This window comes from Corvus moneduloides, chromosome 13 (assembly GCF_009650955.1).
Source record: "Corvus moneduloides isolate bCorMon1 chromosome 13, bCorMon1.pri, whole genome shotgun sequence".
NCBI classification, from domain to species: Eukaryota; Metazoa; Chordata; class Aves; order Passeriformes; family Corvidae; genus Corvus; species Corvus moneduloides.
Genome location: NC_045488.1, coordinates 6,110,470 through 6,125,401, shown reverse-complemented (window position 1 = coordinate 6,125,401; position 14,932 = coordinate 6,110,470). Strand labels below are relative to the sequence as shown.

The following is a 14,932-nucleotide window of genomic DNA, read 5'->3' as shown; positions in this document are numbered from 1 at the left end:
ACAATATCTGTGCTACAGAACTATCACTGCCTTTGCCTCCTGGAGTATTTAAAGCACATGAGTAATGAATAATAAAGTTTTTCCATTACACTGTCATTCAGCTTGGGAAGTATTTTGAGGGCAAGCTGAGAGATATTGGAAACATTTAGTTGTGGATATTCATTTGATGCATCAGTGCCGAGCATGAATTAACTGGTTTTCCAATAACATTTGATCAATTTTGTTTAGGAAAATTTGTATTGACAGTGTTTTGGCCAAATGATAAATCTTTTATTCCTGTTCCCCTGTTTTGTATTACAATGGGAAATAAATATATCCCAAATTTAGTCTGTTAGTAGGCATCACCTCCTCCCATTCTGTCTGTTGCAGTATGAAAAGGGTTTAAGAAAAGTTTTTCAGCTCCATTACTCTCTATAATAGCCAGGAAACAATTAACCTGTTATCCCTTAACATGATGCCTGCAGGAGATTACTGCATGACAGGGCCCAAGGGACCAATTTGCATTGTGCAGTGGAATGTGGTGCTTCAAGCTGATGCTGGTCCAGACTGGTACTTTGATGTAGTGGAGAGCAAAACCTGTGTGGAGCTTTGAGCTGATCATTAAAGTAGGATGGTTTAGTTAGCACGTTTCTGAGGATGGGCTAATTAGGACTGATGAGCTTGTCTGCAGCTTTCTGGTGCAGGGGTGCTGTTTCCTGCTTCAGAATTCGTCTGGATCCTTTTGGCAAGGGAGTCTTTGCCCCATGCTCCACTGGTCACACAGACGTGACCAAAGGAGGGGACAGAGCTGTAAAGCCTTGTGCCAGAGAGGAAGATGGGGTCACTGAGAATCCAGGCTGGCAGGACACTGCAGGAGAGGTGCTGGCAGGCAGAGCAACTTCCTCCCATACAGCTGTGCCAAGCAGACTGTATATTGTCACTTGGTAACACCCAGACAGCTTCGCTGCCATGGAGGTGTTCTTCCTGCCAGCTTCTCAACCAAACCAGAGTGCATCGCTTCTACCCTTCTTTTCTTCTTTCTTGTGTTTCTTAAAAAATATTTTCATAACTCGGAGTTGTAAGCACAATCTCAAGAGTTCTGCAGCTGGTTGTGCCACATGGTTACAAGGGAAGTGCCTGGAGGTCAGGCTTCCCTTTCAGGAATGCAAGTGGGACTGATTATTAACCACTACACCAGGTCCTGGTATTGTTGGCAGATGCCATCAATAACATTAATTTAACATGTCACCTCTGTCCCCAGCTTCAGTTTAATGACAGCTGTGCTCTGCACCTCCAGCTCCTCCCTCTGCTGAGAACTGAGGAGGGAGGAAGGAGAGAGAGAATTGTCTGAGTTCAAATAAATAAATATCCATGTTTGAAGGGAAGAAAATATGCTAAGAGGCAGTCCTCTGGCTGAGTTTCTGCTGTTACTCCTGAGCTATCTGGTATTTAAGCAGTATGGGTCCATCGTACAGCAGCTGACTTCAGAGCATGAGCAGTTACTGTCTTAGGCTTCTGAGGTGTGTTATAGTTATAATAATAATAATAATATTTATTTGCTCATAGTTTTATAAGGCCTCTTCATATCCTGAATAAAGCTCTAGGGAGTCATAAAGGCACAGGCTGAGTTTCAGCTCAGGCTCTGCTCACATCTCCTTGATAGCTGGACCCTGAGATGCACCCCAGGGAAAGCCTCGAGATGTTCTTTGTATTTTTTGCCCCTGAGGAAATAACTCTCTTGCTGCGGAAATGACGTCTTTTTTCTCTGAAATGTCACCACTTCTGTCTGCTTGTTGTAACTCTGCCACACTAAAATACCTTAAGTCTTTTAAAGTAAAATAATAAAACATTTAGGAATCTATTCAGAGCTGCTGAGCATTCTCATTGTTTCCTGTTAATGACCTTCAGTTCCCATAAACTTCTCCCTCTATTTCCTTGTTAATTATTGCTACACATTTTTATGCCCATATCTTGCTTGGCAAAGCTTGTGGTAGAGGTGAATAGGAGGAGAGTAGAAATGATGTCAGGTATTTGCCCACTGTGATAAAAAACAGAGACTGTTCAGAAAGCAAAAATGAGTTTTCCTGGGGCCCTAGACCCTGCCTAGCACTGAGGCTGTCCCCTCAGTTGGTGTGTCCTCCTCTGAGCAGGTCCTGCCTTGTCCAGCCCCTCAGTACAGGTTTGAGTTCTGGATTATGCTCCTCATAACATTGATTTCCTGCTTTGCTCACAGGGCCTCAGAAATGAAACTGAATTAAAATATCTTGTCAATAGGAAAATGAATTTGTGATCAGAGAGGGTGATTTTTATGCCAGATGATATTTGCATAGCCTGGGCCTGCTAGAGATGAAGTGATGGCGGTGCTGTGCAAGTAGTTTCTGTCCTCTGATAAAAATGCACAAAAAAACTCCTTAGGAGAGCTGCAAAAGTTTCTGTGTGAAATCTCTTCTTTCTTCTGTCCACCTGTGTGTTTTTGGCTCACAAATAATCTTCCAGCTATACAGAGGTGCTCAGACCTGAGGATCCCAAAACATTATACAAATATAATTTTATGTAGAAAAACGAAAAATCAACATAAGATCAGAGCTCTGTCCCCTGTCATGGATTACTGAACACGTTCTATTTTATAATATAAATTATAATGTGTTCATTACCCATGAGATGGTCACTAGCAAAAGTCTAATGGAGAGTGATGAGTGGGCTGTGCTGATGTGGAGCTCGCACCATGCTTAAGGCCAGGGCTTATTCTGGCCTCCTGAGAGTTGCTAAGGAAACAGCCTGGGAATGGAGCTGGAAGTCTCACAGAAGCTTGGCTGGAGAGATGTTTTGTGCTGCAAAAACACGTAGGGCTGTTGTTGGCTGAGGCAGCAGCTGGTCCAGCCCCTGATGTGTGGTGTGGTCACTAAGTGCCAAAGATGAGGGACTTTGCAGTTTTAGTGTCTTTTTGGTATATCTGAGCTTTGTTTGCCCTGCTCTCACCAGATGTGTGAAGCTGCCATCGATTACACTGACTTACTCTGATGCAGGCACCTGGTGTAAAACCAAACACAGACTATTCACAGTCAGCAAGGATCCGCAGCTTGGAGAATTCCTCTCTTGAAAGATGAGGTTGATAATCCAAACCCTGCCTGTGCCACCAGCTTTTAACAGACTGAGAAATTCCTTAGAGGTGTTTGTTATTTTGCAATTACTTTGCAATTGATTTTCTTAAACAATTCCATAACTTGTTAAAGATCTCTTCCTCCCTTTTCTCCCCTTGTCCAGTTCCCTTTTCCATCTTTTCCACTGCCTAATGTCTATAATCACAGGACTTATTTTTCCCATTGCTTAGATAGACAACTCCTCTACAAAGAAAAAGAAAAACTGGATGATTTGTAAAAGTGGATTTATAGTCAGATTCTCCTGGGGTCCAAGCCTCATTCTTACAATGACTTCTGAAAATTTAGTTGAGGCATTTAAACTATTTGCCTCTGTTTCCCCTGTTTTAAAACAGAGGCTATTTTAGGATAGCTCCTGTAGACCATGTGCTGTTATTAGCTTACAAATGATTCTGTAGGGGAAACTGCCGTACGTAGGAATCACGAAACCTTGTGGCTCTCTCCATCAGGGCCTGCAGCTGGGAACACAGGAGCTGGAGGAGATGGGAAGCAAGTTTTGCCTTGGTTTGCTGATTCTGCACCTCAAATCCCTGCCCTGCAGCAAGGAGCTGATGGCTCAGGCAGCACTCCTGCTGGATCTGGAGGAGGAGATCACAGACCGGGCACAAAGGTCAGTGACTGCCATACCCAGAGGGCTCTGCTGCAGGAATCGAATTGGTGGGGGCATGTTTTGGGTTTAAATCTGCAGAAAAAGACCCTCCTTATGGCTGAGATTTGCATCTTGGAAACTGCAGTGTATTGAGAGTAATTGGAACTGAGATGTAGTTGATGCCCAAAGAAACTGCCAAAGCTGTGTCCTGCAGCCATCCATGTGGAGAAAATAGGTGGAAGAGAAATACCTGTTTTGTATTTTCCAGTGATTTTCCATTTTCCTGTCAAAAATGCTTACTGGAACATGGGGATGTTGCTGCCCCAGAAAAATGAATCAGCAGGAAACGTTTTCCTGCTCGTTAATTGTCACATGGAGTTCTGTGCAGGTCAGATCCTCCATGGAGAGGATCTCTTATAAGAAAGGCATTATCTAAGTGCTGCACTGAAGGGAACAGGTATTGCAGATTATAAAAGGACATTGATAGCATGATTTAGAAATTTTGGGCCTCATACTCTATATTCCTATATACGGGAATTCCTATATATATGCAAGTACACCATATATTCTTCTTTTCCTCACTGCATGGAGTCCTTTAGTCATTTAGAGCATAGATTTATGACTTTTTGATAGATAGAAAGAAGTTTTGATCCCGCTGCTTATTTAGGACACGTTTTTCCAAGTTGCAAAATTAATTTACTTGCTTCCTAGGTTCGGTGGGGGGTATTTAAGTGAGTTTGCACCATTATAAATACAAGAAAAATTTGACCTGGAAAAGTGTCTGAGTATGAGATTAATCAGCTTGAATTTGTGATGAAGCAAAAATGCATAATTTCTCTAGGCCACCATCACTTGTTAGTGCTATGTGCATCACATATGTTTGCAAGAATATTTTTCCAAGACAAATGGAGAAAGAAGACTCAGTGATGTGACATGATTTAAAGCTCCCCGATGGCTTTGCCATCAAGGAGCTCTCTCAGATTCATCAATGAACATCAAGATTTTCAGTTGCAGAAATACCCCCGTAATTTATAGCAGACTTCCAGTCTCTCCCCTGCAGGAACATTTACCCAACATTAGCACCACCTGTTCCTCATGCCAAAACCCATTCTTGCAAGCTTGTTCACAGTTTTAGATGTTTATGAGGGACGGTTTAAAAAGAGGGATAAAATGTAGAGACATTTCTTTGGATTAGCTGTGCTCACTTGTATGTACGAACATATAAATGGAGCAATTAAGGTGGATGCTAAACACCATCCATGTTGTGGACAGCCATCCGAAAAATCATTGGTATGTCATTAGAGAGAGCTGCTGGAGCCTGGATGGGTAGATGGTTCTGGGATATAAATCAAACTCACTTTTGAACAGGAGCTGGAAGGGCCTTTGCATGAAAATAATGTATGGGAAGAAAAACATCAAACCCTGACTTTGTTCAGACACTGACAAAAAGCCATCTGGTCACAGTAACTCAGTGAGCATTTTCTCTGATCTTTGTAGCCTTCTGTTACTTTTTCCCTTAGTTGATTTTATATTAATGGGAATTCACTCTATTTATCCAATACTGTGTGGTAGTTGATCAGTACGGAAGGAAGATCTCTAATTAAAAATATTTTTAAAGAAGTTAACAAAAAGATAAAAGTTCTCTTACTTTGTAAAACTCCCATGTGTCCTCAGTAGCTGAAAGCAAAGTGCCCTGCCCCTTCCAGTTTGCCCAGCAGTAGTGAGCACCTCTGTGGCATCCAGGAATGAATGTCATTGCTAAAAGGCAATTGGTGGCTAGTTGTTAGTTTTCACTTCACTGGGTATAACTGCAGGTTGTGAAATTTTACTAACTTGGATGTAATTTGTTACTATTTGCAGACCAGGTAAGCAGCTGAATTGATAGTCCCACCCAGAGGTGTCACATTGCAGGAGCTGGTTGCAAAAGGCTGGGTGAAAGGAGATGCAGAGATCAAAGCATTTGCTAGCATATTCTTTTAAGGAATAAATAATTCATGGAAACTGATTGTGCAGCATATTGATATTCTGATTCAGAAAATTAACACTTTCCCCCCATGTTGCTCTGAGCCTAGCCAAGAGAATTCCGTGGTTTGGTTTTAGTGGGAATATTGGAACCAATGGAAGAATGCAGAATACAGATGGCACACTGATAGAGACAGGAGGGCAGCTATTTCTATATCCCTCTCTCTACTCACAGGTTTTGAAAAAATAAAAATTATTCTTTATCAAAACATTTCTCTGGAGGAAGCTGAGGGGTGCCACTCAGTCTAATATTAATCTGTAAATATTAGGTCTAATCTAGTTTTATGAGGTAGTATCAGAGCCTCAGAGATTTATTGCTCTTATATCATTACATCAATGGAAATTATACTCTGCTTCTTCCTGGGCTAGACCCACCTTTGTGGGTTTAAGGAGAGTGAAATGTTTGTAGTTAAAAATTAGCTCTGTTTTCCTCTGTGGTTTCCAAAAAAAAATGCACAATATCCTTGCATGCTTTCTATATTTTGCTGCAGAAAGTGTGAGTAGGTGTGAATGAAAATATCCACATTTCTGTGTACCTTTGCCAAAGCAAAGTCAGATTTGGGGATCCTTCAGGTGCAACACAGGAAAAGTTCTGGGTGGTTACCTGGTGACATTTTTTTCTTGAATGCTTTAAATAGTGAGGAGCAGTGTCTTTTGAACAGCTTACAAGCTATCCCTGTTCCAGAAATTGGCAGTGTCCTGGTCCTAGGAAATGATATGCACGACAGATATTTAAGTGGGAGGCAATAGCTTTTACTGTAGCTAATGTTTTCTGGCAAAGGAAAATGTGTCCCAAAAACTGTCCTGATGATGTGTCTAGAAAAAGATACAAATATGGGTGAGACTTGCCACAGCAGTATTCACCAATATCAGAAGAAGAGATTAGTATTGTTCAGCCCTGATGAAAACATGAGTCTTTTCTTAGTTGTTGAGGGTTTTTTTGTCTAAATCAAGCTGAAATTAAGCTGTGAGCAGTGTGATGTATTGCACAGTGCTTATGTTAAACACATCTATCTCAATCTAGTGTGTTTTCTATATATGGTTTTCTGAGTGCCCATCTCTGTAATACTCTGGGTGACAGGTCAAGCTGCAGAACAAGAAGTTAATCCAGCACTGGATAAAGCTGACTCCCAGATAAAATGTCTCATTGCAAAGGTACAGAGATCAAAAGCTGTGGAGACACAGATCTCTTCTGTTGTGAAAACCCCGCAGTTCATGTTCTGCATTTGTCTCTCTTTGCCCTGGTGTCTGGTGTGCGTGGCATTGACTTGGCATCTCAGCATCTCCCTCCGACAGCAAACATTTTCACCTGTCAAGGTTCATAACTGTTTGTGTCCTTTAATTTTCCTCTTTGGGCTCTCTGTGCTCTGGGTATGCTGCAGCCTCATTCTCTCACCACTGCTGTGAGGGGGATAAAGGAGCAGGCTGGACCCTGCTTTCCTGGAATAAACTATTTGCTGTGCACTTTACAGAGCTCTGTCAGAGCCAGTGGTCAGTAATTTGGAGCAAGGTAATAGCTGTCAGGGAAGCGCCTGCTCTAATGGAGGCATCCCCTGTGAATGGGGGATTTCTCACACCAGATCAAGTCCATTGTGCTCAGTATGCTGTCTCTAATGAGCCAAAGAAAGGTGAAAGAAGACTTTAGCAGACCTAACTAAACACGGTTTGGTGCACAGACAAGAATTTCTTCCTGTCCCCGCTTCACCGTCTATCTTTCCCCTAAATTGTCAACTGCAAAAGGAATCATTCACAAGCATGAGTGCAGCAGCACTTGGAATAAGTTCACAGCAGAGGCTGTGAGAATAAGCAAGAGAGGCTGAACTTCCATCAGTGGGGCTATGTGGATAATGGGACAGTAGAGTATTTCCCCTAAACATGTGACTTCCAAGGATATAATTAATTTGGCCTAGCAGCTCTGTGTTACTCTTTCCAACGTTTGGCAGCTCTCTCAGGAACGTGCCAAAAATGGAGAAAGTACGAGATGCAGCACAGAAGATGCACGAGAGCTAAAACGTGTGATGGTGAGGAAGAAAGGTTAAATTGCTCCAGGCATTAGTTGGTCTTTTAATTAATAACCTGTGCTCCTGGCATACATCATATTGACTCTCACACTTATGCAGGCACTATCACCCACAAGATCTCTGTAGGGACTTAGTTGTTGTGGCTTTTCTTTTCACTAATGATATTTGGGTGTTTTTCTGCACTGAATAGCCCTTTTTCCTCCAGCACTGAATAGGACCACTCATGGACCACTCTTCCAAGATTAAAGGCCAAATATGTGGAGAATTTTCTGGGCTTTGCAGCCACTTTCAACAAACCAAGCCACACCAAGCTTGTACAAGCAATTTATTCTGCTCTCTCTCAAACTTGGCCTCATAAGACACTATTGCCATGCACTAGGAAGAATTACTGATGTTTCCAGCATCCCACCATGCCTTACAGTCAATTCTGGCATTCAGAAGCTTTCTGCTGGAAAAGTGAAATGCAGCTTGTACTTCAGACATGGTGTTTTTTGATAATAGTTTTCATGCCTCATTTGCTATAAAAGTAATTAAGTTTTAAGTCACTGCTGTCCAGTAAGTTCACATTTGTCATGACCACAAGGAGGATGGGAAGTGGCTGCTCACATAAAGCAGGTTTGAGAGAGACAAAGTAAGCAATCTCCTCCCTCTACAGTATCCTCCCCTTCTTCCTTGTGGTTTAAGCTGAAGGCACATTCCTTAATTTTATTTCTTTTTTTCTGCCCTCCAGGTTGTGCTAGGAAATGTTTTGCATAGACTGCAGCAATTGCAGCCATTTGTTCATGAGACATCTCCTGTGTTGAGACAGACTTTTGTGAAGTCATTTTCTGCTGACTCAGATGTTATTTATCTCCTGTGTTTCTTCATCATTTCTTACCTTTCTTGAGCAGAACTAAATCTCTTTCCACCCCAGATGGTAAATATGTCTACCTCTGCTATTAATCAAAATCAGAAGGCTTAATCATTGCTCTGTTTCTTTGTCCAGATGTAATCTCTTCATCTTCTGTACAGTGAGCAGGGCTGGATCAGTCAGTGTATGGATGGCAGAGCCAGGAATTGACAAGAGGGATTTGCAGATCATTTGGAACTGTGTTTGCTGTTCTTCTATACCACATTGATGCACCATCATGATCCTGGATAGTATTGAACTGTTGGATCTCCCATCTTTTTACTATAATGCGCCTTCCCCTGATTATGGCTGTGCAAGCAATTTCACTCATCTTTTAAACTGTGTGGCCAAAAGGTGATTCAGATAAAATTAAGGTGATTTTGTGGAAATGAAGCAAACAAAAAAAAAGGAAAGTTCAAACAACAAAATAATGCAGCTGGAGCAAAGCACTCTCGCTTCATTTGGGGCATCTTTAGTGGATCTTTGAAAGCAGAAATGCGGTGTTATAGCCACATGTATGATGGAAAACAGTTCCCCTGCCTGGTGGGCTGGGTCTTCCTATTCTTACAGGGCAATATGGGTGTCGGTGTTATATTGTTTTGATTATACATTCTGAAACAAATTGCATCTCAGGGGTTTAAGTGCAAGACAGGACTTCACCCTGCGCAGCACCCCATCCCCTCCCAGTTCAGGTGTAGCAGCGGTCGTGGCATCCAGTCCCAAGGCAGACTGGACAGCTGGACTCTGGGGAGCCCCCTGACATATGGCTGAAGATGAAAGCACTCTTTCATCCTTTAGAGAATCTAACCACAGCAGGAATTATTTGACCAGACTTGATTCAGGTTTTTATTTGCCTGGAGTTCCATTTTTCTGTAAGTAAAGATTTGGTGCATTTTTAACCTTGATCATCTGTAGACATTAAATACCTTTTGGCAGCTTTCAGAAGAGGAGGGTGTTTATTGATTCTGTTTTTTCGCTTAGTCACAAATTTTATTGCTGTTAAAGGAATCTGAAATTTCTATTGCTATATGAGCATCTCTGGATGAGGTATTTCTGTATTTGGATGCTGGAGAGAAAGTGCTGTGGGAATGCATTTACCTAAGTAAGCCAAACTAGCTTGTCACTTTGGTGCAGAACATGGGGCAAAAGGGGTTTCTGTAATGCATTTCATAAAACACTTGTGAGAGCACAGTCTAACATTAATTCAGTGTGACAGGTGTGAGAGTGGCTGAAGCTGGACTTTGGCTTTAGAGCAGTCTCATGTTGCTGTAACCATTTAGGATCAGTTCAGGAAATGCTTTAACTCCTGACTGCTTTATAACACTTTCCAGCAATCTTTCACACTGATGTTGCAAAAGAGTGGTGCCTTCTCGTACCCCCAGGGTCTGACCTAAAGAATTGCTGCCTCTGTTATTGAGAGGAAAAAACCTCCAGATTTCAAGTTTGGATCTATTGCAGATTTTAGATTTTATTGTTTTTAAATGCCTCGATAATCATGTTTTCAAAATAAAAATGTGAATCTTCTTCTGTCCACCCCTTCATCCTTCATATCCTACTCTCTTCTGTGCCTCTCCTTTGTTATTGTGAGAATACAAGCCCAGAGAATTCTTTGGAGGCTCAGCCAAGCAGTGCAGCCTATAATGAATATATTTGGTATTCAGAAGGCTTTCATGTAACTGTTCACAGGTGAGCCGCTGGAATTCAGCAACTTTTCATTAACACTTTCTAGAGCTCTCCCTATTTTCCTCCTATTGATTTTTATTATTATTATTCTGAAATGCCTTGCAAGCTGCTCAGCTTCTGTTGACTGTTATCAAATGCCAGCTCCAGCTATGCCAGGCTGGGTGTAAGTATTCATGCTCATTTCAGACGTAATTAATTTATCCTTTCTTAGCTAATAATAGCAATTTAAATAAATGCAGAAATGAGGAAGAGGAAAAGAGCAAATGGGAAGAGAAAGAGATCATAGAAGGAAATTTAAACATGCACAGAAACACTGCTTGCTGTCGTATCTGTCTGAGATTATTCAAATTACCGTACTCACACGGATCTCACTGGACTACAGGCAATGAACTTGTGTATACCCAGCAGAACAAATGGGCTCTGCAGTGCCCTTTCTGTGAGGCATATTGCTGTGGTGCTGTCTGGCATTAGACATTTTGGTATTGATTAGGAGCATCTGTATTTCTGTGCTGCAGTCTTTCTCCCTTAAGATCTGACTCGAAATATGAAAGCCACTGGGGTCCTTCACATGCTGGGATAGAAAAATAGACCGGAGGGCTATCAGGGGTTCAGAAGTTCCCATTTATGGAGCATTCCCCAAAGCAATGCATTGTGAGGGATGCACTCTTTTCTCTGAGCTGGCCTTTATACACACCAGGACACTGCTGGCACCAGAACAGAATAGATGGGTTTTTTCTAAGAGGATGTAAAGGGTAATGGGAGAATCAGTCTGTTTAGACTATTGATCATTTTGAATGCAGGCAGAGGTGGGATTTCAGATTGAACATGTCACAGGTCTAGTGCTGAAGAGGCACGTTCAGAGCACTATATATAGCCTCATGTAGACTACATCTATACTGCAGAAGCAGCTGAACACCAGTTGCATTAGATTTAGGGCTCTGGTGCATGAGCAGGAGGAGAAAACTTTGTCAGTGCAACTCTGCTGGTGATCCCTGTTCTTTGTTTTCAGTTGTTTGACATTATTCAGAGGATATGGATGCACAAGGCATATCTGTAGTGGGAGTCCTTGTGTCTTCAGGTGGGTGGGAACCATAGATAAACACTACGGCTGTTTCAAAGATCTTGGTTATTTAGTGTTTCCTTGTGGAACTTTTCCAAATGGTGTTCCCAGAGTCCCAGAATAACTTGAGACTTGTGAAAACCAGAGAACAGTCAAATCTTTCATACCAGCACATGCTTCAGTAGTTTCTTCTAGGCAGGAAAAGCAATGGAAGGAGTGAGTAGGATGGTGGTTACATGAAATGCATTTTCAGCACTTTAGAAGTAAGGACATTTTTTGGGAAGTTGTGTGTTTTCCCTCTCTTGCAATTGTCACTTGAGTTGACCTCTAATTAATCTGTCCACAGCTCCCACCAGAGCTTTTTGAGGAACACAGTCACAAAGGTGAAAATTAGAGTGGTTGAGAGTCAAAACAGACTTTTCTATCCCATGTGCTGGAGAGTTAATCATGTGGCACAGAACACAGGAACAAGAGACTTAGATCTGGATTATCTGATCAAAGGCTTCACCATGTGGAGTTCTCACCCCTTGAATCCAATGCAGTGGCTCAGATGTCCAAGCATCACAGAGCTTTGAGGCAAACCAGAATGAATGCCAGTGGTCTGTGAGCCTCTATAGAGCAGAGTGTCTCCCCACCCACCAGCAGCATCAGAGGCTCCAGTCTTACAGAGCTGAGAGTAACAATGCATACGTTGCCACTGTCTGAAGTAGGTTTCCTGTCATGGGTGAAATATGGGGCTAGAAGGAGCTGAATCCCCTGTAAAACTACCAGTGGGATCCAGTTTTTCACCAGAAGTTTGTAGCTGTATAAATTATTCAGACAATAAGAGCTAAGGAGTCCCAAATGGATTTGATTTAACAATGCTCATAGTCTCATTGTCTCCCCATTGGTGCCTCCTTTCTCTGCAAAGAGAAAATAAGAGCAGAGATTTCTGCTTTCGAGGCAAATGCCGTGCTGCAAGTCCTTTTGGTCTGGTGCTGAGCCTGCAAGTGAGAGTCTGACCAGGTCTCCTCTACTGTGGTCACAGTGTACAGCTGCTATTTAGGAGCACATCAAAAACTTAGCAAGATCAATAAGAGACTAAATGGTTAAGGGGATAGAGAAGGCAGAGAAATTCATAATTAAAGCTGTCAAGTTGCAGTAAAAGGAGCGCATAGCCTGGAAGGAAAGCGGGTGGGCGAGCAAAGTGTCGTGTTTGCAGGTGAAAGTTGGCACTTCAACAGCATTTTAAAGTACTCCAAAGCCACCTCCACTGACATCTCAGCTGTATTGTGTATTCTGACAGAGACTCTGGCTGCTCAGTGTATTGTGGCTGTGACTCACACACAGACCCTGCCTCTTGCTGCCTCACTAGATACTGTACAGAGACAGGCAGAGGTATTGTGTGAGACAGGAGATAAATACGTGCAGGTTGTTGTTGCAGGGCCCAGCACACACGTGCACCACAGTGGTTGAGAGTTTATGCACAGAGGTATAAATGTGAATGTCAATCCCTGTACCCCCTGATAATTCATTGTATTCTCTCAGAAATCATATGGATTCATTAGGATGTGTATGTTTAATGTGATGTTGGTAAAAAGAACTTATGAGAATTAGACTGGAGTTGAGAGTAGAAGGATGTGAGGGGGAAGATGCACATGAAATTAATACTTAGACTTCTACCTTTTGTCTGCAGAGCAGAAATGTGCTCAAGCTTAACGTCCCAGATCCTATTGTCATGTATGTAGGGAAAATTCTCTTTCAAGTACAGCATGGAGCCCCATCTGTCTCTGGCCCTGGTCACTCTGTAGCACTTAGCAATATATCCCAGTTAAGGAACCTCCTCCACAAGTCCAGGACAGAGCACTGCCACTTTCTTATTGCTGTCACAGTGCGATGTGAGAGGTGTGGGGCTGATTCCAGGCTGAAACAGGGCCAATGGACCTGTGAGGTGCTGGAAGGGCTCAGTGTGCACATGGGGGTGGGGAGAGTGGGAAATGAAGCCGAGATTCATCAGCAGAACTCTCTGGAAAATTGTGACTCTGCAAGAATTGGACTGGGATACAGTGGCCAAAACAAATGGAAAACAACCCCTGTTTCTCATTTACTTTCCTTTCTCAAGGAAAGATTGTCACTTCCTTCTGCTTTTGTGTCTCTGGGAAGATGCTGAGGGTGTAGGCAATTGCTGTCTGGACCATGAGTGCTAAAGGAAATCATCGTACCAGGGCAAGGGCTGCTGTCAGAGCAGCAGGGAGAGACAGACTCAGAACAGTGTAAGAGGAAAGAAAAAGCATTCACTTTGTCTCTGTTTGGGGGTATTTTCTCTATTTCCTCCCCCTGTTCCATGTCCCATTCCTATTTCTATTTGTTCCTGATAAAAGTTGTTTTTAACAGGAGGAAAATTTAAATTTCTGGAAGGTCAGATTTCATTTTTAAAATAACAATAGCATGCTTTCTGGCTAGACTTTCAAATATATCCCTAACCATTTAAAAATACTTAATCAGCATCTTTATCAATGGCACATTATTCACCATTTAATCTATAATGGTTTGCTTTTAAGCATTAACAGTTACTTACCACCTTAAATCCCTATTTAAACATGAATTTGAAGATTTGGACTTGTAAGGGAGAATAAGCAGTAAAAGCAGTTGAATGCCAGAACAAGATTCTGCTATCAGGCCAGTATGATCAGAAATTAGGAATAAGGGGAAGAATAGAAAACATCTGTTCTCTATTTCTCTGTCTAATCTGTTTGTTCTGCCTAGTCTACCCAACAAGTTTTTACATCACGCCCTGTATTTGAGAATTTTTTTCTGAAGATGCTGCTTCATAGCATCCTCCAAAAAGTACCAGCATCTCATTAAAAGATAAAAGTCCTATGCAATTCAAAGAGGAAGCAAACACCCATGTCAAGTAATAAAGCTGCGTCTCACCTCCCATTGAACTGCAGGGGGCAGCCAAGAATTTGGGTAAAGTCCTACTACCCGGATTTATCTCGTCAGCCTTTTCCTAGAATTAATACTTATTTTTTGTTCTAGTAGACAACTTGTGTTTTCATCTATGAAAAAGTGAATCAAAAGAGAGGATCCACTGTAGTACTTTAACACACTCAAGTGTCCTTCCTGGCAGTGCTCAGCGTTGGAGATTTCATAGAGGAATGCAACCACTTGCCATAGTGGACCACTACAGAATGCCCCTATCGTCTGGGGGGATTTTTTTCTATCTTCAGACAGTGATTTATTTATGCCTGGGAACACGAGAATTTGTAGCCTTTCCAAATAATTAGAATAACAATAATTCTGTCTAATGAAATGTTCCAGCGCTTTCATTTTCTGCGTATGTGCCTTTTGAATCTTGCATTGCTCCTCGTTGCACCCTGCTATCTTGTGAATTTTATAGATTAGCTGCATGTTGTGAGGAAAGAAAATATTTCCTTTCATCTGCTGCTCTTCCACCTTTGTAGATGCACCTTTATCTTCTACTGTAATGTAGAATAATTGGGAGTGCCCAAATTGCCAGGCATTTTGTAAACGACTATCACCTCCTTTCTC

The 14,932-nt window shown here is 42.0% G+C and overlaps 1 protein-coding gene across 1 annotated transcript in view; it reads left to right on the top strand.

Annotated features, from left to right (window-relative positions):
• Positions 1–14,932, top strand: part of AGBL1 (ATP/GTP binding protein like 1) — a 272,270-nt gene that overhangs the window by 177,294 nt on the left and 80,044 nt on the right. Inside the window, exon 22 of the mRNA XM_032123269.1 lies at positions 3,587–3,747. Within this exon, the coding sequence (XP_031979160.1) occupies positions 3,587–3,747 (161 nt within the window). The remainder of the gene's footprint in view (positions 1–3,586; positions 3,748–14,932) is intronic.